This window comes from Hyperolius riggenbachi, chromosome 6, assembly GCF_040937935.1.
Source record: "Hyperolius riggenbachi isolate aHypRig1 chromosome 6, aHypRig1.pri, whole genome shotgun sequence".
NCBI classification, from domain to species: Eukaryota; Metazoa; Chordata; class Amphibia; order Anura; family Hyperoliidae; genus Hyperolius; species Hyperolius riggenbachi.
The window spans coordinates 74,896,613-74,920,267 of NC_090651.1; the positions used below are offsets into that span (position 1 = coordinate 74,896,613).

General features: G+C 45.0%; 2 protein-coding genes across 7 annotated transcripts in view; both read right to left on the reverse strand.

Moving 5' to 3' along the window:
• Window positions 1-11,627, reverse strand: part of KIF2C (kinesin family member 2C) — a 71,184-nt gene extending 59,557 nt beyond the window's left edge. For 2 of the 3 annotated variants that reach the window (XM_068239529.1, XM_068239528.1), the window contains exons 1-3: window positions 11,343-11,627; window positions 9,149-9,243; window positions 2,483-2,590 (exon numbers count right to left, since the gene is read on the reverse strand). In XM_068239529.1, coding sequence (XP_068095630.1) covers window positions 2,483-2,590; window positions 9,149-9,243; window positions 11,343-11,406 — 267 coding nt within the window. In that variant the 5' untranslated portion in view covers window positions 11,407-11,627. Of the gene's footprint in view, window positions 1-2,482; window positions 2,591-5,722; window positions 5,874-9,148; window positions 9,244-11,342 lie in introns of those variants that run through there. The other variant, XM_068239530.1, reaches the window with a different exon arrangement.
• A 7,370-nt stretch (window positions 11,628-18,997) lies between these two features.
• The window catches only part of ARMH1 (armadillo like helical domain containing 1), a 255,118-nt gene continuing 250,460 nt past the window's right edge, over window positions 18,998-23,655 (reverse strand). For all 4 annotated transcript variants that reach the window (XM_068239535.1, XM_068239531.1, XM_068239534.1 and 1 more), the window contains exons 10-12: window positions 20,985-21,062; window positions 19,309-19,390; window positions 18,998-19,223 (exon numbers count right to left, since the gene is read on the reverse strand). In XM_068239535.1, the coding sequence (XP_068095636.1) occupies window positions 19,195-19,223; window positions 19,309-19,390; window positions 20,985-21,062 (189 nt within the window). In that variant the 3' untranslated portion in view covers window positions 18,998-19,194. The remainder of the gene's footprint in view (window positions 19,224-19,308; window positions 19,391-20,984; window positions 21,063-23,655) is intronic.

Genomic DNA, 23,655 nt, shown 5'->3' on the forward strand with positions numbered 1-23,655 from the left:
CTCCTTGGACGAGCAGGGTGAGTGACACTGATGGCGCTTCTCTCCTATCCTTCCTAGGCAGGCTGATTTCTATCAATATTTCTAGGCTGACTCTTCTCCATCTCCACACAGCCCCTCTAATTTTACTTTTTAATTCTTGCTAGCAAGCAGCATTTCCCAGCACATGGTCTCTCACTTCACTGCTCTATTCTTTTTACTTATATATTATATAATAAATGTTATTTTATTCACAACAGTACTTATCAAACATGGTGGTATTGTTTTTTAAGGTGTTCTCTCCATTTACCTGGTTTCAGCTCTTATTATATGCACTAACTGCACTTTGCACTTAATTGTTTTTTTAAGCTGCTCTAATGTATTATTAATTGATATATTATACCATAATTGGTGAATTCAGCCTAGCCTGACTCAACTCACTGACCTTAGGAGCTCAGGGGGAGAAACTCCACAAGACGCCCTGCACCATGGATGCACCAGGTTTAGTATATTTTTTTTCCTGTTTTTTTCTCCTCTAAACCTAGGTGCGTCTTATGGTCCGGAGCGTCTTATAGTCCGAAAAATACGGTATGTGCAGGTACTCTGCTGGAGAATGAGGCAATGCTTCCTCTATTACACATTCTTCATGCACAATCTGAACCAGGTTTAAGGGTGATAGAACACAGAGGGGTTGTCTATGTGCACAACATTCTCAGTAGATTCCCTCCAGCTATGTGGGGAGTGCATATGTATAGTATATTACTACTGTGTAACAAAGTAAGCCTGGGACAGATGAAATTAAAGTTTTATACAAACCTGGGCTCCAGCCTTCTTCAGGCTAATCAGTCCATCGCTGTCCTCCGCCACCTGGATATTCCGCTGAGTCCAGGTACTTAAACCAGTCGGGCGTAGTGCGCATGCACACACTCCGCCGCTGGTAGCATCCTACACCTGCGCAGCACTATGGCGTAGGTGCAGAATGCTCCTGGCTGTGGAAGCGGCATGTGGCCGGACTGCACTGACTGGCTGAATTACCGGGAATCATAGCAGAAGATCCAGGTGGCAGAGGACGACAGCGAGGGACCGATTAGCCTGAAGGGGCTGGAAGAAGCCCCAGGTATAATAAAAACACACACACACTTCATCCGTCTCAGGTACACTTTAATTCGTAGTCACCAAACTTTAAAGAGACTCCGTAACAAAAATTGCATCCTGTTTTTTATCATCCTACAAGTTCCAAAAGCTATTCTAATGTGTTCTGGCTTACTGCAGCACGTTCTACCACCATCTCTGGAAAAAAAAAAAAAAAAAAAAAAAAAAAAAAAAAATCAACTTATCTCTCTCTTGTCAGACTTGTCAGCCTGTGTCTGGAAGGCTGCCAAGTTCTTCAGAGTTGTGGTTCTGTGATGCATCTCCCCCCTCCTGGCCCCTCTCTGCACACTGCCTGTGTATAATGATCTCTTGAGATACAAAAGGAAGGCTGTATACAGCCTGCTTGTGTATGGATGTATTTTCTATGTGTGGACATACTGTACATCAACCTACTTCCTGTTTTGGTGGCCATTTTGTTTGTTTATAAACAAACTTTTTAAAACTGTTTTTAACCACTTTTAATGCGGCGAGGAGCGGCGAAATTGTGACAGAGGGTAATAGGAGATGTCCCCTAACGCACTGGTAGGTTTACTTTTGTGCGATTTTAACAATACAGATTCTCTTTAACATATCAAATTTTTTTATTTCATGAGCAAAGAAGTGCATACATTTGCATAAATCAGCATCAGTGCAGAATTATCTCCATCTCATTAACCATCTTCATTAGTGACACAGCTACACATCAGGCTTTATTCTTACAGCATAGATATATGATTCCTGTGTACACATCATATATACTGTACAGTCACAGATATGCATATCTGACTTTAAAAATTACAGGGACTGCAGCACAAGTAACTATTTTTTGATTTGGTTTATTTCATTTTTGTGGACTAAAGCACAGCTATTACGAATATATTTTGATGATGACTATCTGAGAAATAGAACCTTTTATCATATTTTCTATTTTAATTACAGTTTAAATTCATTAGGAGTCGGAGCATTTTTTCCCAACTCCAGGTACCCAAAATTGCTCCGACTGCGCAGCCCTGACAATATCAGAAGCACCTGATCTGCATATGCTGGTTCAGGGTCTATGGCTAAAAGGTTTAGAGTTAGAGGATCAGCAGGACATCCAGGCAACTGGTATTGCTTATAAGAAAAGCAAAATGGTAGCTTCCATATCCCGCGTTACAGTTGTCCTTTAACACCTAATCTAATGTTAGGACACAAAATGCTTGGAAAAACCCATCTGCGGAGAAAAAAAAAAAAAAAAAAAAACCCACACACACACGACAGAAAACGCAACCTTTCATACCATTATGTGTGCACCCAGCCTTACACAAAAACATATCCCGAGCAGTCTGTCTACTTAACTACATCAGTAGGTTTATTTAGCATAATAAATACTCACCTGTTCAGACATCTTCCTCTGTGGCGGCATGTTCTCTTTCACACTTGGGGCATCATATGAAAGTTCTTGCAATTCCGGGTTCACAGCCAGTAAGTCAATGAACAGGATCTACAAAACCCAGCAAACTTTAATCAGTCATCTGCAGTGCGAGTCACACAACTCGCTGCTCCATCTAAATATGCGACCATCTGAAGCACAGCAGGTTTTACCTGTGCACATGCATTAAACAGCAGCGCTATATAAAAATGGTACAAGAGTAGACACCAGAGTTCAAAAGCAGATGGCCAGTGAGATGATCATTCACCTGCATGCAAATTTACTGCATGTTGTTTGCAAATAGGCCAGTCAATTGGACTTTCTATCAACTGGATTTGCCAAGCTGCAAGTAACTCTGCATCTCACGGAACATTTTCATCCAAACATCATAGAATACACAGGATGGCAGTCTTGAAAATAAGTTTCTATGCAAAGGCAATATTTCAGCTATGCAAACATGCTGCCTCAACAGATAATCCAGCTGTACAGCAGTCCCTCCACCAGATGAGCTACCACCGCTTGGCTAGCAATCCACCCAGCGGATTAACTCAGCTGATTCTGTGCAGCTGCTTGCCCTGCCCCCTCGCATGAGGTCATGAACACAATGCTCCATCCCTCCGCCTCCTCAAACAGAGCGCGTCTGCTAAACAGCTGATTTCCCACCCCAGATCCCAATCCCCAAAAGGAGACATCAGTTAAGGTGTGTACACACACACCTTTAGATTTCCTGGGCACTGACGAGAAGTTCTCTCCTTAAAGAGGAACTCCAGCCTAAACATACTGTTAAGTTACATTAGTTATGTAAAATAAAATAGATAGGCAATATAAATCTTACCCACACTGTATTAAGAGCAAGAAGTTTTGAATCAGGATGATACCATTTATTGGCTAACTTAGAGATGGATAAACAGTGAGCTTTCGACTTATAAAAAGCCTTCGTCGGACTGGGTCCTCAGGACCTTTCAGTTCTGCTGAGAAGATTTTTAGTCCAGAGGTTCACTTTTAAGGGTCCTTTTCCACTAGGCACAATCAGATTGCACCAGATTTGCCAATCGCAATAGCAGCATGATTTAACATGTAAACAGTGGTGCTGTTTTTCCACTACTGCAACCCATTTCCCTCCCCCCCCCCCCCCTCGAATTGAAATTGCTGACCTGCATGATTTTTGGTGTGTTTACACCAGGGCTGTGGAGTCGGTCCAAAAATCCACCAACTCCGACTCAGTTTAGGATTCCACCGACTCCGACTCCTCTAATTTGCATATTACAATTTTGTTGATTAAAAGTATGTAACATGAAATTCGGCTCTTAACTGCCAACGCTTAGGAATTTTACAAGACAACTGAAGTGAGAAGGATATGTAGACTACTATATTTATTCCCTTTAGACTAAAATTAGTCCTTGGTAAGAGTACTTGTAAAAGGTACAAACCGGAACAAAGAACATCTATCAGGCCCTAGGCAATGTAAGTGTGGGTACATGTAAGAATGATGTGCAGGTACTCTGCAGGGGAATGAGGAGATTGTAAACAGACAACACCTCTGTGTTCAATGTGCACAGCATTCTCAGTGGATTCCCTGCAGCTCTGTGGGGAGTGCATATGTAGAGTATAGTACTACTGTAACAAAGTAAACCTGAGACAGATGAAATTAAAGTTTTATACATACCTGGGGCTTCCTCCAGCCGCCTTCAGAATAATCAGTCCCTCGTTGTCCTCCTCCACCACCTGGATCTTCTGCTATAAGTCCAGGTACTTGAGCCAGTCAGGCGTAGTGCGCATGCACACACTCCGCCGCCAGGAGCATACTACACCTGTGCAGCACTATTGCGCAGGTGCAGAATGTTCCTGGCTGTGGGAGCGGCATGCGGCCGGACAGCGCTGACTGGCTGAATTACCAGGACTCATAGCAGAAGATCCGGGTGGTGGAGGACAGTGAGGGACTGATTAGCCTGAAGGGGGCTGGAGGAAGCCCCAGGTATGTATAAAACTTTACTTTTCATCCATCTCAGTTACCCTTTAATTTGTAGTCACCAAACCAAATTTTAATAACATATCAAATTATTTGATTTCATCAGCAAAGGGAGTGCATACATTTGCATAAATCAGCATCAATGCAGAATTATTTCCATCTCGTTGACCATCTCTATTAGTGACACAGCTACACATCAGGCTTTATTCTTACAGCATAGATGTTATTTAGTGTATATATATATATATATGAGATTCCTGTGTACACATATATACAGTCACAATCAGATATGTATATCTGACTTTAAAATACGGGGACTGCTTTATTGAAGCAGCACAAGTAACTCATTTTGATTGGTTTATTTCATTTTTGTGGACTAAGCACAGCAATTACTGTATATAACCTGTATATATATATACATTATTTTTAATGACTATTATCTGAGAAATAGAAAATTTTATCATATTTTCTATTTTAATTACAGTTACAAATTCATTAGGAGTCGGAGTCGGTGCATTTTTTCCCCGACTCCAGGCACCCAAAATTGCCCGACTCCAACGACTCCAACTCCACAGCCCTGGTTTACACTTGTACCCCGGCTAATAGCGGCGATATCGCAGTTAGTGGAAATAGAAGGAAGCACGATCGCATGCAAAACTGTGTTGCAATCATGTTTTCTGGTGGAAAAGGGCTGTTACAGTGAAGACTGCTAGGTGTCTCCTCCTCCCCCCCCCCCTCTATTTTCATACCTTACAATGGGCTCTATTAACAATCACACATGCAGTAAGATTTTTTTACCGCCAGTAATTTCCGTATTTTTTCCAGTCACTAAAAATGTTCTGCAGGTTTCCCGCATGCGGGAGCTATGCGTAAACATTTGGGAACCATGCGCAATTACCTAGTAAACATGCAGAAAAAGTGGTGAAGAACAAAACAAAACAAAACAAAAAAAAAAGGCAGTTAAGAAATAAAGGGGCCCCTTTTTTTGAATTTTGATTTTTGCGGGAACTACCGACTTGCTGACTTTTACGCATATGGATAATTTATGCGGTAAATGTTCATGCGTGCAATTTTGTGAATGTCAAAATGGTCTCATTTCAGTTGGGAATTTACCGCAAGTGCATTTCCGCATGCGGAAAAATGATGAATAGAGCCCATTGCATTCTTACAATAAACTAAAAACCCAGCAGAAAATAGGATGCCCATAATGGCTGCAGCAAATGTGCAAAACTCACTCAACTGTGTTGCTCCCACCTCCAGAGTCTCATATTGAAGAGATAATCTGCTTCTTCTTCCTCAATTAATCAGTTTAAAGGGTAGTGGCACTTTAAGATCGTGAAATGGCAGCAGGATGGCTGCAATCTGGAAAAAAGTAGAACTGGATCCCTTGGAGAGAAGAATCACAACTTCAGCCCCCTATCTAAGCTGCACAGCATCAGATCTCTAGCTCTTGGAGGTTTGTAAAGCAGCCGCTGAACGCCTGTCCGCTCATCCTCACATCTCCACAGCTAATCTTAGTAAATCTCTAATCACATCATTACTCGCTGCAGCTAACCTCACCCGAGAGAGTCTGGAAGGAGCAGTGTCATGTTACAGTGTCCAGTTATTTCAGGACAGCATTGCCTGAATTACTGACAGTTACATACTGTCTGCTAAGACCAACCAAAAGCTGCAGCATAAACTATCAGTGTACTGGGGTCAGGTTTAAAGGCAGAAGAACACAAAGGCCACACACTGCCTCTGCTGGTCTAAATGCCAGACACTTATTTGGAGAAAGAGGGCTATGGGCCCTCTTCCACTGGGAAGCGCGATCTAACAACCCAAGAATTTCCACGCGCCGTGTTTGCACTGACAATCACACAGGCGAGCAATTGCGTTTTGGGAAAAAGCAAATTTTGCTAGCAAAAATGAACATACAGGTTATCGCCGTGCTCATTGCGATTGGCAAAACGGCTGTGATCTGGGAAAAGGCCCTAAGGGTGGAATCAAGAACATTTGTGGCTGTTGCTAAAGACTCTTTACAGGCCCACCAGCTTCTCCGTTTACATACAATCTGAAAACGGATCGTATATAGGATTGCCCCCCCCCCCCCCCCCCCCCCCCCAAGAAAAAAAAAAAAAAAAAAAAAAAAAAGAAGTAGTAGGTATGATTCTTCCAAAGTAAAATGACAAAATTATGTTGCTGTCACTTACAGTAGGTAGTATAAATGGAACAGAACAGACAGGTTTTGGACCAATCCGTCTTCATGGGAGATGCTCAGCAAGGCTTTTATTCTTTATAAAGACATTCCCTGAAAAGGATTGATACAATGATGTTTGCCAGCTTCCCTGCACACATTTTTGGAAGTTGGACAGAGTAAGGCCCGGTTCACATTTGCATTAGCAGTCAGGATTTTCCAGACTGGATCCGGAACGTATACTGTACAAACAGAACGGACGTTTGGCAATCCAATGATAGTCTATGGATGCGTACATACTTGTCCGTTCCACGCGGACCGGATACGGACTCCGGACACTTTTCCAACTTGCTCTATTTTTCACGTACGTCGGATCCGGCTGCCGCACCCGGACCGGATCCTGACTGCACCATCCGCACAGCTGAAACCAATGAGAAACGGAAAGGAGGCAACACACTGGCTAGCAAATCTGGATGTTCTACCCACTTCCTATGCGTTTTCTATGGTCATAGTGGCCATTTTGGAAGGTACATGGGCCCAGCGTTTGAGGAGTGGAGCAGCAGTGACTTGTGGCTGGAGATATTTGGCAGCATGTTGGACGAAGAGGTGAGGCCCTACACACCTGATTCTACAGGTGTAGAAGCTACCTGCCTGGTGCACCCACCATCTCCTGCGAGGAGCACTCCTTCTTCCCACATAGTAATAGGTAAAATTCAAAAAAGGAGACAATTCCCAGGTAAAATGAGTACAAAAACACTGGATCCATGGTCCAAACTGCAGTCTCCATATCTAAGAATGGTCTCCACACGTCAGGCTGTCTCCAACAATGACCCCAGGGCTTCTGCAGACCTTCCAGATCCCAAGAATTTATATAGTCTTATCTTTTTAAAAACGGATTCCGGATATCAACCGGATCACTAACTGATGAAAAAACAGATGCAAACGGAACGGATCCGGACCAGAGTGCAACCGTACGCATCCGGTCCGGATATCCGTTCCGTCTTTTGCAAAACCGCAAGTGTGAACGGGGCCTAACTGCCATTCACTAATTGCTTTCGAAAAAAGAGAGAAAAAAAAAAAAAAAAAACCCACACACACACACTTAAGAATACCCCATGAGGAGAAGGGCTAGTCCAAAACCTGTCAGTTATGTCACATTTCTACTACTCACTGTAAGTGACAGCAACTTAGGAGAAAAAGTAGTTTATGGCTCATTTTACTCTGGAAGAAAAATTTCTTATTTATGTGTTTACATGTATTTTAAATTTTACTTAGTATAATAATAATAGTAATAATAGGTGGTTCTTAAAGAGAGTCTGAAGCGAGAATAAATCTCGCTTCAGACCTCAGATAGCAGGGGCACGTGTGCCCCTGCTAAACGAGGGTCCCTGACCCCCCAAATCCTCGTTTCTGCGGGGGGAGCGCTTCCTGGTTGGGGCAGGGCTAAACGCCGCAGCCCTGCCCCACGCGCGTCTGTCAGCGCGTATCTACGCCTCTCCCCCGCCCCTCTCAGTCTTCCTTCACTGAGAGGGGCAGGGGAGAGGCAGTAATGCGCCGCTGATAGACGCGGCTGGAGGCAGGGCTGCAGCCGTTTGCCCTGCCTCCAGGAGCGACCAAGTGTCGCAGTGGGGGGTTTGGGGGTGAAGGGACCCCCGTTTAGCAGCGCTATAGCGGCGGTTTAGCAGGGGCACACGTGCCCCTGCTAAATAGGAGCTCTGAAGCGAGATTTATTCTCGCTTCAGAGTCTCTTTAAGGTAGCCATACTGATCCAATTGATTAGACGAACAACATTATTGGACAATCAGGTTCAGTGTGATGTCAGAGGTGGATAGGACACAAAGGCATGTTTCCTGCTGCATGCCATTGTGCCCCCCTCCCTGCACCATGCCATCACCCCCCCAAAATTGCCAACATTCAGCATGTCAACAATTTTGAGGGGAAGGGAGGAGAGGTATTCCCTGCTAAACGCCCACCACTGGGGGAGTTCCAGAAAAACTTCCCCAGCTGCCATTGGGCAGCTCTGTCTCTCTGGCCGCTTCCCCTGCACACTGCTCTGTGTGAGAGCAGCACTTCCATCGTCACCAAACACAGATTACACACCACAAGAGAGGCAGGGTTTGCGGCCATCTAATCCGGTAGCCTGTTTTGTTTTAGGCAAAATCCCCACCTCAGGATCATTTTAAAGTAATTTTCCAGACATTAGATAAAATCATTAGGTACTAGGCTGATAGAGATCGATTATACAGGACCTCTCCCACTGCCCATCAGCAATATACAGTACCACGCATTGACCAAGGCCAGACACCACTCTCCATGCATTTCTCCTCTAGGTACAGGAAGTATGACCATGAAGTCCTATCTAATGTTACCGTTCTGCAGACCAATCCCAAGAAAAAAATGTGAACATAAAATTTGCATTAACATGAGATCAGCATCTCATTGACAAATCTACACGTTAGCTTGGAGTAAACCAACATGCACTCACCTCTTTTCCCTTAGACAGGTCAGCCTCCTTCCATTCCACATGGACAGTGGTCTGGTCTAGATTGATAGTTTTGACGGTGGCAGAGTGGATCACGCCTGGAATACACAAGTTTGGATATCTAATACATGGTTGGAGTTACAGCATTTTTAGGGCTCAGAGACGGGATCGGAGCAACATTTCATTAGAAGCAGAAATACCAATTACATGTGTATTTTTTCTAAATAACCTTTGTTATTTTGTTAACTATTTTTTGGGAGAAAAAAAAAAAAAGAGAGAAAAGAGAACACCCCACACGCAACATTAGACAAGTGCCAGCCTCTAATAAAAAGACAATTGGTGGTCGATTTGTACAATTTTTATTAACTTGCTTATTGATTAACGTTACTGCAATTTATGATGGCTGGAGTCTCAGAAAATAGTGAAAACCAACTCCCATGGTTAAGATGGCTGGAGTCTCAGAATACTGCCTCCTTGTGCCACCTTAGCCTCCTTGTGCGTCTAGAGATGGATTTAAGAGAAATGTTGCCCTAGGCAAGCAATGACTTTGGGCCCACGCTTGATGGCCACCTAGTTTTTTTTTTGGGCAACATTTGTTGGGGGTAGCATAAATCAGGCCCCTAGAACATCCAGGTCCTAAACACCTGCCTAAGTTACCTTCTGGATGATCTGTGTTTATCCCTCCTTCTGTCCCCCTTTGTGCCTCCCCTTTATCCCACTTTCTGTTCTCATCCCCTTCCTGCACTCCCCCAGCCCAGTGTGTAAAGGCAGAGTATAGCACAGCAGAAGCTGTGCTCTAACCTCCCCTCTGGAGTCCAGTGCTGTGCCTGTGTGACCATCCTGTCAGTTTTCTGCTCCCTCTAGTGCTGGCTCTCCTCATATAGCATGTAATCACCCTACATGTGGTAGGAGATGCTGGGCACTAGGGCAGCATACATTTGAAATCGCCACCAGAAGACTTGGGCACAGGATACAGCGGTATATAGCTGATCCTGCTTCTGCACAAGTCCGGGCCGAATTAATTACTATTACCCCTCCAGGCCACCATGGATAGTGGGTGAATGATACTTTTCTTCCAGCGATTGCTGGAGGCCAAATTATGGTGATTTTAAGCAACCTCAGCTCCGTCTTCTGACGGCGCCGACATTACTCACTAAACGCCGCTCAGTTGTGATCCCCTTTATAGTCTAGGGTGGCACCGGCTGCGGCCAAATCTAGCAGCACTAAAAAGCACTGCTTTGCTAGGGCAAGTGGTGAGCAAACAGGCAGAAGCACAACACTGGACTCCAGTGGAGAGGTGAGAGCACAGCTTCTGCTGCTCTATAATCAGCATCTACACTGGGGTAGTGCAGGAAGGGGGTGTGCAACAAAATTCAACAGGTTCAGTGGGCAGTTTGTATCTCAGAGACTCCCTGTATTTTGCATGCACCTTATACAGCATATGGTTTTTAGTCTTTGTGTTTTTTTCTTGGGGGGGGGGAGAAGGAGAGACAAAACAGCTAGAAACACCCCAGGAATAAATACTCATATGTACATGCACATTTATACAGGGGGGGGGGGGGGGGGGGGAGGAGAATAACAGCTCAGGGGTTTGTCAAACTCGTTGCTCAGCCAGATATCGCTCACCATGCCCATCACACACACCTGATAGTCCATAACAGCCTGACATCATTCAGCATGCCCAATCGACATGCTCAGCCTGAAACTGGTCGCATTGTTAATACTTTTTATTAAAATCATTGAATCAGATGCTCGATTGGCCACCAAACCACTAGATGTATGGGTACCTCGAGGATTAGATTGTGAGCCCCTCAGAGGGGCAGATAGTGACAAGACTATATAATTTGTACATCACTGCAGATGATGTCAGCACTATATAAATACTAAATAATAAATACTGCTGGCTCTTTTTTTAATAGGAAACTACCCACATTTAGTACGTATTTGATATTCAAGTAGAGAGCCAATAAGTGCGATCCATAGAATATACAGTAAATAACTGGCACCGTCCTCTAGTGGTATGACAAAAACAGCGTGTACAAGGCAGTGACTGATAAAGCCTGAAGCCAATAAACATGGAGATCTGTCAGGTGTCGTCCAATCAGAGCACGTAGCGGCCACAGAGGTGGGCGGGGCCTCGGTTTAAATTTGTAGTGGAGTCACGCCGGTGTCACAGCATTACCGACTCGGCACTCACCATTACTCCGCTTAATCTTCACCAACAACCCGGGAAACAGTCTGTTCGCCACCAGCTCCATCATTCGCCTGACAAATGGCCGCCCTGCAGAGAGAAGAGCCGACGATGCACCGCTGATTATTCCCAGGAGATTGGAGAAGCAGGGAGAGATGTGCGTCACCACGTCTAACCACCCGTCCTTCTTAGCGATGGAAACAATCTCCGCTTTCGCCGTCCTCCCGGATTACCCGCCGCCACTTTTAAATAGCACACACCTCCTACTTCGACGTCATCACGTAATACGCCGGGTCCCATCAGTTTGCTGTCTTGCACATGCGCCAGGGACCAAAAATCACACTGCGCATGCGCAAACTCGGTAGTCATAGCTACAGTGTGTCTGTGTGTGTGTGTATTCAGTTCTGTAATGTAGTAAAGTCGGTCTGTGTGAGGCAGCAAATGTAGAGGTTGCTGTGTGGAACTGTGGCCCTTGGACCTGAGGGGCCCTCACTTATCCACAGTATTAGCAATTTAATGGTGCTGTGATAGTAATGATCACTTCTATATATGCTTTGAATAAAACTGTTTCCTTCCTGTTTACACCTCTCATACTGTGGATGTCTGGCAGGTTTTGTTCTGCCATATGAATAGGTAGAATGCTTGGGTGCCCATTTGTAAAGCTTGCATTGGGTTCCAAAGCTCCCTAGCTCAGGGTGGCCTCAAGCAGAATTTCAATACATTTTTCTTATTTTGACAATATGACCAATGTATAACTCACATCATTCTATCCCACACCATTAGGGCTGGAACCCACAGGAGCGCTTTTGGCAGCGTTTTGGCAGCATTGCGATACGCTAGCACTTTGCCAAAACGCTAGGCCGATGTTAATGGATGGGGCAACTTCCACAGGAGCGTTTGCATTTCCCAGAAACGCAAACGCAGGACGTGCAGCATTTTGGGAGCGTTAGCGCTTCAATGTATTGGAACGCTAGCAGAAACGCTCAGCAAAACCTAAACTGAGCGGTTTTGCTAGCGTTTTTCGGTTCAGCACACTGTAACAAAATGAAAAATAATTCACAGGACCAATCAGGATAAAAACGCTACGCAACCGCTGAGCAAAAAAATACAATGTTGCAAAACTCGACCGCAAACGCGCATGAATCCGCTTGCAAACCGCTCAGACAAAACTCTAGCGGTAGCATTTTGCGTTTGCTGTTTTCAGTGGGCTCCAGGCCTTACATTTGAAAAAAATTGATCAGAAAAATCAGCCATTGCTAATTGGGAAACCTGATCAGATTTCTCACTTAAAGTGAACCTGAGCCGAAGCTCGGGTTCAAAATCAGATACCCTGAAGAGAAGGAAGCCTTAAGATTTCATTGTGGCTTCTTGCAGTGGGCGAGCCCGTCCACAGATGCGCAGTACCATGGCGCCCGTGGCTCCGGCTTACTGCGCATGCGCGCCGGGCTCAGTCGACAATGATTCAGGAAGAGGAGCTGTGCGGCCTTGTCACTAATCTTCCGGGGAACCACACTCATCGACGGGGGACAACGGAGGGGAAGGCTCAATAGGATCCTACCCGGGCTTCGGCTCAGGCATACTTTAAATAAAATAAAAAATAGGTTTTTCTGTACATTAATTTTATTGAATGGGGGCCTGATTCACAAAGCGGTGATAACTCAGTTTAGACTTTAGGCGTGATAACCTTTGCACTAGCTGAGTTATCACCGTTTTGTGCTGCTGATCGCGCGCGTGCAGCGCCCATAGGGTATAATGGGTGCCTTGCGTGCACTGCACTGTGCGCTGCGTGATTGCGTGCGGGAATTTCGCGCTAGTTTCTTTTTATCACGCCTAAACTGAGTTTAGGCGTGATAAAGGGCTTTTCACAGGCGTGCAAACACTTTGCACCGCTTTGTGAATCAGGCCACTGGTGTAAAATCGGATCTCTTTATTGGCCTCCATTCAAAATAAATATGCGGTAAAGACATTTTTAACGGAAAATTCCGCCAACTGTAATTACTGTTATTTTCCCACATTCACAAAAAAAATTTCAAGTGGGAGTAAAGATCAATAAAAAAAGTTTGGTAATAGGCGGTAATAGTTCAAAAAAAGTTGCTAAATGTCACAGCAAACAGGCCATGGGGAATGACCTCGGTGTGATTTCCACATTCGTCATATTACGCATTAATGCGCAAATGCTTTCCCGGCAGTCGCGTGTCCTTGATCGCGCGCCTGCAGCCGGGACTGCTCTGCGTGACATCATGCGCAGAGCGCTCCCGGGTGCAGGCACGCAATCAAGGACGCACGACCGCTGGGAAAGCGTCTGCGCAGTAATGGGTAATATGACGAATGCGGAAATCACCCCGAGGTCATTTCCCAGATCGCCACATCACTACTAAACAGTCGTCAAAAGTGCAGAAAATATTGTTTTCTGTGGAAAAATTCTAAAGTTCAGCAAACACAGCTCAAAAGGTTCTAGACTACATGTAACTGGATGTAAAGTGCAAAATAGCGCCAGGTAGTTACAGGTGATTACAGAAAACAGTAATGAGGATGAAACGATGCGCTCTTTTTTATTTATGAATTTTATTTTTTGCAAAATTTACCTCTAAAATAACGCATGTTTACTGAAATGTTACAGTACTTTTATCACTTTTTTACCACACTTTTTTTCTGTATTTTTAGGCGGAAAACTTTGTGAATGTGGACATGGTCATACTTCAGTTGATAATTTTCCGACGCTTGGTTAACGGATGCACATACTCATTATGAATAGAGACTGATGTACGGTGTGGACATCTTAAGCGAAGATTTAAAAAAAACAAAAACCGAACCTCCCCATAAGAGAGGTTTGTAATGTTGGGGATGCAGGGGGTTGTGGAAAGCACCAAAACCTATCTAGAGGGTGCTTCTCCTCTGATCCCCGACTGGTACAGCATCCGCCATTTTCTTTATGTAACTGTCAGCTTCTGCCAGCATTTGAAATATCCGATAGGGTCGCATGCATGCCTACCAGGGGTGAAACAATAGACCCTGCAGGGGATGCAGCCGCAGGGGGGCTCTGAAGCAGCAGGGGGCCCCTTAGGGGCAGAAGTTTCTTTTCCCTGTCCTGAGAGACTGACAACTAAGGGCACGGAGAGAAAAAAAGCTTTCTGCTCTCTGCACAATTGTTCTAATGACTGCATCTGTTCAGCCACTGATAAGGAATCATGCAAAGATTTGTAGACAGTCCCTATTCAGTGTACAGCAGGCTCGTGTGCACAATGCCCAGCCCCCAACTCAAGCCCCCTACCCCTCCCCAAGTGCTCTGTACTGTAGTGATGCTGCCAGAGGAGTCTGTAGAGCCAGTTTTGCTCCATTAAAGGATGACAGAATGAGTGTAATAAGCTGAGGCTAGGAGCACACTCGTCTATCGATTTTCTGTGTGCATTTTTCTGTATGCGTTTTCTGCACACCATGTGTGTCTGTATGTGTGAAAACATGCATGTTTTACCACAGAAGCGAATGTACTTGATAGAGAAAATGCTTGCAGTGCTTCACTGCTGTCTTTTTTTATCTGCATAGGGAAAACACATTAAAGTGTGCCCTAGCCAATTGAAAAACATTGGTTCTCAGTTTTCCTATGCAGAAAGCAAGGGGGGCATCCAAAGTTTTGTAAAGGGGCCCAGTGATTTCTAGTTATGCCCCGATACCTACATCTCCATGCATTGTGGCCTGTGTGCACGTGACCAGACAGAAATTAGGTGTTAAACAACTTGCATCTGAGCGCCTTTATGCTGCTCGTTGTCTTCAGATTTTTCGGTGTACAGTACTGAAAATGAAAAAATCAAAAAGTTATCAGAGCAGAAGGAAGCAGCCATGGATGTTGATGTGTATGATTTTATGCAGGGGAGTCCTTGTAATCACTTGGCAACCAAAGGGATGCTCAAAGCGGTACTTATCCGTTAGCCGGGCGCATCCTCTAGGTGGCGACAAAACTCCACCAGAGTTACATCTTTCCCTACTATCCATGTCGGCCTGGAGGGGGAATAGTAATTAGCGCCACCTGCCGGATGCGCCCGGCTAACGGATAAGTACCCTCAAAGCATTTCACAGGGAGAAAAACAGTCATTCTGATGGCTTTATTGATTAAGGAGCAATATAGCTGTGATCATTGGACACTTACTGTATGTTATAAGGGGCCTAAAGCACAAAAGGCTAGTAATTTTGCCATGCAAAAGCAGTGCATGGCAATTTTACTGTTCCTAACACCACTTGTTACACCATTAACACCACGTGTGAGCATCGGGTCTTGGATCATTTATCCATAAGGCTACCTTCACAGAAGTGTGCTGTGGTGCGACGTTAGCGCCACAGTGTGTTACCGCAAAATGCGGCACTGATTGTATGCGATGCAACTCCTAGATAATGAGTGGCACAGCTTTCTCATTCCGTTGCTTTCCTGCTTTTACAGGTAACGTAACGCCCACTGTGAACCCAGCCTTAAAGAGAAACTGTGACCAAGAATTGAACTTCATCCCAATCAGTAGCTGATACCCCCTTTCCCATGAGAAATCTATTCCTTTTCACAAACGGATCATCAGGGGGCTCTGTATGGCTGATATTGTGGTGTAACCCCTCCCACAGTGTGATGTCAGGACCATGGTTCTGACATCACACTGTGGGAGTCTTGTTGCATTGTGGGAAATGACAGCTGTTTACTGCTTTTTCGAACTGCCAAAAAGCAAGCAGCATCTCCTGTCACTGAAACCACCTGCCAGCAGTAAAAATGTCACCATGTGATAAATGTCACAATGTAAATCAGGGAGAGGAAAGATTTTACAATGCGCAAATACTGAATAAATCATGTATACATAATTATTGTAAAAATGAAGCACTTTCTTATTACATTATTTTCACTGGAGTTACTCTTTAAAGTATGCCTAGAGTATATGCCCCCTCCCTGTGTCCCTCTTCAGCATTGCAATAGGGGATGCAGAGGTTGCGACTGCATATGGGCCCCTGGAGTAAAGGGCCCACCTGTAGACATTGCATTGCCAGATTGTAAAATTGACAGTGACGGCTCCCATTTTATAAATAGGATCTGTTCACACTTGCCAATCGGCAGCGGTATGCTGAAGGCAGTGCAGTCTGTGATTTTTCCCTATGAGCGGATGCATTTCCTATGGTTTAAACGCATCACCCAGACCACAATAGACCATCGAAGCAGACATTACACAGTCCGCTCCTGCTGGCCGTTTGAGGTCCAGCTCAAGTGGGAATCTAGCCTCACTTTATCCTGAGGGCCCTTTCAGACTAGGGCGGTGTGGTGTGACATTTTACCGCATTCCTTCCACAGGGCAATGTAAGTCTATGGGTTAAATCACATGGCCTGCGGTCCCCCAGTAGCCCCCTATCTAACGCGAGCGCATACCTACATTCCCATCCCGCCAAAAACAGGCCTTTGGGGATTACTTCATATTAACGTGGTAATCACCAAAAGCCTGGTTTTGGTGGTGCAGTACGGACCCTGGGCGTGTAATACAATACCTTTCCACCGCCTCCGCAGGCTCCAGGCGCACTCCACTCACCTTGCACGCACACCCCACCTGGTTTCCTAGTAAGGAGCGCGCATATGATGTCAAACGTCATACACGCGGCCACGTTACTAGGCAAGCATGTGGCGTGCGTGTTTGATGAGTAGAGTGCTCCTGGAGCCGTCAAAGACTAGCAGAGGCAGCAGAAAGGTCATGTATACCTTGCACTGGGCATGGGGGACATTTTTCATTAGGGCACAGCATCGGGGCAGCGAGGTGGACGGATGCGGCACACAAGGCCGATTCCCGAGAGTTTTCTTGCTGAAATTTATTGGGAATCGGCCAGCGGTGTATGGGCAGCTGACAGATCTCTCTCTTATCAGATTCATATTAGAGAGAGATTTGCCTCTTGGTCGAATCTGCCCATCATCGCTAGATGTATGGCTACCTTTACTGCGCAGTCACGGCCATACTCACGCGGCTGCAGTATGGCTGCACTCATGCCAGAAGAGGAGCGCGGCCCTGATGTGATTATCGACAAGGCCTTGTATGTAATCTTCGGGGGGGGTTCCATATTCGGCGGGGGGGTCCATATTCGGCGCCAGGGACCGGAGAAGCCTATATATGATCCAGGGACTTCCCTCTTTTTAGGTAAGTATTTACTTTTTGACCGGGGCTTTAACTCGGCCACACTTTAAAGTGAAGTTTAGGTGAAAATAAACCGATGAGATTGACAATTGTATCTATCCTCCCAGTTTTGTGTTATGTTTAAAGACTTTAACCCCCCTGGTGGTAATTAGTGATGATCGACCGTTGGGGGTACGTTGCTGGGACAGCAGGCCGGCTCTCGGGAGGACCGGCGCCACCTGGTGGCGGGAGGGAGCAGGCGGGCTGGATGACGTCAGCCGAACCCGAACATCTAGGTGTTCGATCATCACTGGTGGAGCTGGAGCGTTTTAGGAGCTGGAAGCGGTAAACCCAAGCTCAGTTCGGGCTGGCCAAATCCGCTGCTCTTATTGGCTGCCTGGGTCCCGCGCACGATCAGCGCTAAGCAGCGGGACCCAGGCATCTCTCCCCAGCTATCGGCCACCGGGATCCCCACGTCCCCACTCTGATTCCGGAGACCCAGCGGCCAGGCTTCTCACCGCGGCTATCATCATCCTCTTTGGGATCGCCATGTCCCCCTTTGATTCCCCCCGCGTCTATCGGCCTCCTCTTCGGGCCGCCCCATGTCCCCGCTCTTCTTCCGGGGACCCGGCAGCCAATCACAGCAGAGGAGCGGTGATGTGACACCATGGCGTCATCAGGGCAGGGGTCGGAGCAAATATTTAAAGTGTAGGAAAAAAAATTGTAAGAGAAATGTGATGTGTGTGCGTGTGTGTGTATATATACTCTGCCTGCCGCCTGTACTGACATCTTCCTGGATTTTGACTACTCTCTGTCTGCCTTGTTTGTACAGTTTCAAATATTTTTAATTTTATTCACAATTGAAAAGTGCGTGGGGTTGAATTGTTAAAAAAAACGTGTTTGTGTGACATTACAGCCTTCCATTACCTGGATAGTGTACTGGTTAAGGGCTGAGTGGCTGGATAGTGTACTGGTTTAGGGCTGAGTGACTGGATAGTGTACTGGTTTAGGGCTGAGTGGCTGGAAAGTGTACTGGTTAAGGGCTGAGTGGCTGGAAGTGTACTGGTTAAGGGCTGAGTGGCTGGATAGTGTACTGGTTTAGGGCTGAGTGACTGGATAGTGTACTAGTTAAGGGCTGAGTGGCTGGATAGTGTACTGGTTTAGGGCTGAGTGGCTGGATAGTGTACTAGTTAAGGGCTGAGTGGCTGGATGGTGTACTGGTTTAGGGCTGAGTGACTGGATAATGTACTGGTTTAGGGCTTTGCCTCTGACAAAGGTGATCAGTGTTCAAACCTCATCTTCTTCCTGTTCAGTAAGCCAGCACCTATTCAGTAAGGAGATCTTGGACAACACTCCCTAACACTGCAACTGCCCAGAGCACACCCTAGTGGTTGCAGCTCTGGTGTTTTGAGTCCACCAGGTGGAAAGCGCTACATAAATGTTCTGTGTCTTGTCTACCTGCGGCTACTGGCCTGGATAGATTAACAATGGGAAATATAAACACTTACATGATTGACATTAGAAAATAATTGCTGTCTCTAAGGTTGGTATTTTTTATTTAAAAAAAAATGCAAATAGCAGTAATTTAGTGACTGCTGCAAGAGAAGCAGATCCAGTGTGTAATGTATAATCGATGCAATGAGATGTATTTATACTATGGAAGAACAAGCCAGCTTCTTCTGGGGTCCAAGATCTTTGTGATCAGTCTTGATGGCGTTGATCTTCGTGACATCTGTTCAGCGCGGGGATTCAGGTGCTTCTTTTACTGCAGAAGAAGGAATAGTTATACTGAAATAAGCCACACCCACCTGCAGCTGAAATATGTATTCCAAGGCTCACATACTGCTTACCTCTGAGGATGTTGACCTGGTTGGAGAGTAGGATGTCTATGTGTACTTTGCTTAGCCTCATGTACAGTGTCTCTGCATTCTCCTACAGAGACAAGGCACTGTGTCAGACACCAGAGCATTATGGGAAATAAAAGCAAACCTGAAGTGAAAATAAACTAATGGGATAAACAACTGGTTCTATAATCCTTATCCCAGATAAACCTTTTGTGGAATCCCATAGTCCTATTTTGATTTAAAAAGACACTGAAGCGAAAAAAAATATATGATATAATGAATTGGTTGTGTACTATGAATAATTACTAGAAGATTAGCAGCAAAGAAAATATTGTCATATTTTTATTTTCAGGTATATAGTGTTTTTTCTAACATTGCATCATTCTATAATATGTGCAGATTACACAACATTCAGCATTTAAAATGATTCTTTCAGAGCAGTCTGTGAACTAATGACCTCTCCTCTGGCAGAGAAAAAGAAAATTGTTCACTAACACTTGAAATTATAAAAGTCAGAAAACAGCCCTCTCCACGACTTTGAAAGTCGTAGAGCTTAATGGCTTTTTTGCATAGAGATAACAACTGGAGTTTCTTAACTCTTCCTGTACTGGAAACAATTAGACTGATGTATCTGATCTTAATGTTTAATTTCTTATCTGTACTACACATACAAATCATAATATAATCATTTTTTTTCGCTTCAGTGTCTCTTTAAAGGCTTAAAAATCCAACTTTAAATTGTAGCGCAATGCACTCAGTGGCTGGCAGACGGGAGGCTGAGCTAACTGGCCGTACAGCCTTCTGTGTGAAAGAGGGGATTCTAAAGGTGCCCATACATTAGAACGATTATGGGCAGATTCGACCAAGAGACACATTTATCTCTAATCGAATCTGATTAGAGATAAATATGTCTCTAATCGAATCTGCTCATACACTACTGGCCGATTCCCTTCCGATTTCAGTATGAAATAATCCGGGAATCGGCTGAGCCGCCACTGTCCGCCCCGCCGCTGCCCCCAAAATGTATAAATGTATGTAATGTAGTGCATTTATACATTACCTGTCCTGAAGCAGCTTCCGTGCAGTGTCCGTCCATCTCGCTGGGTAACAGCCGCATACATGCTAGCAGCGCATAGCGTCTGACGTTAGCCGCTATGCGCCTTCGAGACGCCAGAGCGCCGCCGGCGATGGACAGAAACCGCGTGGAGGCCGACACAAGACAGGTAATGTATAAATGCACTACACTACATACATTTATACATTGCGGCGGGGGTTTCGTCGTCGCTCGTTCGCATATAGGCCGTCGTACCGCCGCGCACCCGACCAACCAACCTCCGCCCGAAATTTTCCAACATGCACGATCGACTGTGCGGCCAATTTCTGTCCCCAAATTGGTCGCTTTGTCCGTCGAGCATGCACTTGGCAGCACCAATTTTCATCCAATTCGATTATAATAATCGAATTGGATGGTCGATTGATTGGTTGGTCGCCTAGTGCATGGCCCCCTTTAACCCTTACAGTGGGGAAAAAAAGAAAATAGGCTAGCTTAATGCAGGAATGGGACTTTTTAGCCCATCTTGTTACATGCCACTTCAGGTACATGGGAATCCTGCTGACAGAATCTTTTATACCAGAGGTCTACAGCTGGGAACAACACATTCATATTGCAACAAACATCGTACCATAAGCATCCGGAATAGATTATCCCCAATCTCCATCCGCACTTGTTCCTCTACGACAGGAAACAAGGATATAAAATACTGCAAGGAGAATGAGAGAGAGAGAGATCAGTACATATGCATCCTTTCCAGTCATCATCGATTAGACTAGGAGTGCCAAGATTGAAGTCCAGTATCTACATACAGTATATATGCAGAAAAATAAAAAGGATAAGTAAGCAAGTGAGATTCTTTTGCTTACACTGAGGCTCACAGTGGGATGTTGCGGTGGAATTTTATGGGGGCATCTTACCGCAGAAAGACACACCGTAGTAGTAAGTCTATATAATGTACCCAGCTCATGCGGTGCACTGGGACCCAACACACTACAGTATCCCATCGCACTGCATGCAGCGCGTTAACCACTTGCGTACCAGTAGTCTCTAAGCCCCTTAAGGACAAGCGGAAAACGATCCAGCAGAGAATCAGACATGACGGAATTCATCAATTGAAGGCATCTATTGGAACGATTCTACCGCAAAAACGAAAGGTGTTCATTAGTGCATTCGTGAATCCAGTTACCGTAGTCCGTAAATGGTATGTCTTATCATCTGCCTGCATTGCAGCCCTGCAGGTTCACAGAATCATTTTTGAGTGAGTGATTCCTGTTGGATTGAGACTTTCACATGGTTAGGCCTCCCAGGGTCTTATGCAACGCAGTTTGTATTGGGGACTAGAGACAAAAACTGTTATATTGGCCTTACAATCTGTTCTGGGGTGTCTAGGTCTATCATAAGAGGATCATTCATATACAGTGTCTTGCAAAAGTATTCAGCCCCCTTGAAGTTTTCCACATTTTGTCATATTACTGCCACAAACATGCATCAATTTTATTGGAATTCCACGTGAAAGACCAATACAAAGTGGCATACACGTGAGAAGTGGAACGAAAATCATACATGATTCCAAACATTTTTTACAAATCAATAACTGCAAAGTGGGGTGTGCGTAATTATTCAGCCCCCTTTGGTCTGAGTGCAGTCAGTTGCCCATAGACATTGCCTGATGAGTGCTAATGACTAAATAGAGTGCACCTGTGTGTAATGTAATCATACATGATTCCAAACATTTTTTACAAATAAATAACTGCAAAGTGGGGATGTGCGTAATTATTCGGCCCCCTGAGTCAATACCTGCTGCAATTACAGCTGCCAGTCTTTTAGGGTATGTCTCTACCAGCTTTGCACATCTAGAGACTGAAATCCTTGCCCATTCTTCTTTGCAAAACAGCTCCAGCTCAGTCAGATTAGATGGACAGCGTTTGTGAACAGCAGTTTTCAGATCTTGTCACAGATTTTTAATTGGATTTAGATCTGGACTTTGACTAGGCCATTCTAACACATGGATATGATTTGTTTTAAACCATTCCATTGTTGCCCTGGCTTTATGTTTAGGGTCATTGTCCTGCTGGAAGGTGAACCTCCGCCCCAGTCTCAAGTCTTTTGCAGTCTCCAATAGGTTTTCTTCCAAGATTGCCCTGTATTTGGCTCCATCCATCTTCCCATCAACTTTGACCAGCTTCCCTGTCCCTGCTGAAGAGAAGCAACCCCAAAACATGATGCTGCCACCACCATATTTGACAGTGGAGATGGTGTGTTCTGAGTGATGTGCAGTGTTAGTTTTCTGCCACACATAGCATTTTGTCCAAAAAGTTCAATTTTGGTCTCATCCGACCAAAGCACCTACTTCCACATGTTTGCTGTGTCCCCCACATGGCTTGTGGCAAACAGCAAATGGGACTTCTTATGCTTTTCTGTTAACAATGGCTTTCTTCTTGTCATTCTTCCAAAAGAGCCAACTTTGTGCAGTGCACGACTAATAGTTGTCCTATGGACAGGTTCTCCCACCTGAGCTGTAGATCTCTGCAGCTCGTCCAGAGTCACCATGGGCCTATTGACTGCATTTCTGATCAGCGCTCTCCTTGTTCGGCCTGTGAGTTTAGGTGGGCGGCCTTGTCTTGGTAGGTTTACAGTTGTGCCATACTCCTTCCATTTCTGAATGATCTCTTGAACAGTGCTCCGTGGGATGTTCAAGGCTTTGGAAATCTTTTTGTAGCCTAAGCCTGCTTTAAATTTCTCAATAACTTTATCCCTGACCTGTCTGGTGTGTTCTTTGGACTTCATGATGTTGATGCTCCCAATATTCTCTTAGACAACCTCTGAGGCCGTCTCAGAGCAGCTGTATTTGTACTGACATTAGATTACACACAGGTGCACTCTATTTAGTCATTAGCACTCATCAGGCAATGTCTATGGGCAACTGACTGCACTCAGACCAAAGTGGGCTGAATAATTACGCACACCCCACTTTGCAGTTATTGATTTGTAAAAAATGTTTGGAATCATGTATGATTTTCGTTCCACTTCTCAAGTGTACACCACTTTGTATTGGACTTTCACACGGAATTCCAATAAAATTAATTCATGTTTGTGGCAGTAATGTGACAAAATGTGGAAAACTTCAAGGGGGCCGAATACGTTTGCAAGCCACTGTATATCTAATAACCCAGATTGGGTCATCTTCCTGCTGCTCAGTGGCGTAGCTAAGAAGCTGTGGGCCCCGATGCAAGTTTTAAAATGGTGCCCCCCAAGCACTCAATACATAACAATTGATACGGCGCACCAAAACCTGCCAA